The sequence below is a fragment of the Aptenodytes forsteri genome, unplaced genomic scaffold (genome assembly GCF_000699145.1).
Source record: "Aptenodytes forsteri isolate BGI_AS27 unplaced genomic scaffold, ASM69914v1 Scaffold390, whole genome shotgun sequence".
Taxonomy (NCBI): Eukaryota; Metazoa; Chordata; class Aves; order Sphenisciformes; family Spheniscidae; genus Aptenodytes; species Aptenodytes forsteri.
The window spans coordinates 308,022-308,699 of NW_008795631.1; the positions used below are offsets into that span (position 1 = coordinate 308,022).

Below are 678 nucleotides of genomic sequence, written 5' to 3' on the forward strand. Positions count from 1 at the left end.
CCCCGCCGAGTCTGCCCCGCCGAAATGGGGAGCCCGTCCGCCAGACCAGGGCCATGCAGCCACCCCCACTTCCGTCTGCCGGGACACGGGACGGGACCTCTCCGGTGCCGCCGGCATGTCCGGCACCGGCTCCGTTCGCTCCCATCTCACCTCCGGCCGCCCGCTTTTTCGGCTTCCTGCCCTTACGCCGCCACCGCTTCCTTCGAGCCGGGGCCAGCGGGGAGGGAAAGGGGTCCCCACCGCCACCCCCCAGAAACCAGGAGGGCGACTTCCGTCTGCCGGGACACGGGACGGGACCTCTCCGGTGCCGCCGGCATGTCCGGCACCGGCTCCGTTCGCTCCCATCTCACCTCCGGCCGCCCGCTTTTTCGGCTTCCTGCCCTTACGCCGCCACCGCTTCCTTCGAGCCGGGGCCAGCGGGGAGGGAAAGGGGTCCCCACCGCCACCCCCCAGAAACCAGGAGGGCGATAAATCCCGTCCCGTCATCGGCACCTGGGTTTGAGGACGGCCATGCAGCCGGAGCTCCGGCGGGGACCAACGGCGGACAGGGAAAGGTCGGGGCGCGCCAAGGCTGTGCCGCGCGGCCGCCGCACCGGAAGAGGGGTAGCCGAACCGGAGAACGGCTCGGCGGCGGCCACCCAGCGCGGCGCCCCCCCCTCCCCCCAGCCCGGGCGGGGC

General features: G+C 73.6%; 2 protein-coding genes across 2 annotated transcripts in view; both read right to left on the reverse strand.

Moving 5' to 3' along the window:
• The window catches only part of DNMT1 (DNA methyltransferase 1), a 17,878-nt gene extending 17,353 nt beyond the window's left edge, over positions 1–525 (reverse strand). Inside the window, exon 1 of the mRNA XM_019472903.1 lies at positions 493–525. Within this exon, the coding sequence (XP_019328448.1) occupies positions 493–512 (20 nt within the window). The 5' untranslated portion in view covers positions 513–525. The remainder of the gene's footprint in view (positions 1–492) is intronic.
• Positions 526–579: 54 nt separating this feature from the next.
• Positions 580–678, reverse strand: part of S1PR2 (sphingosine-1-phosphate receptor 2) — a gene marked incomplete at its 3' end in the record, with an annotated part of 6,799 nt that continues 6,700 nt past the window's right edge. The window contains exon 2 of the mRNA XM_009282485.1: positions 580–631. Coding sequence (XP_009280760.1) covers positions 580–631 — 52 coding nt within the window. The remainder of the gene's footprint in view (positions 632–678) is intronic.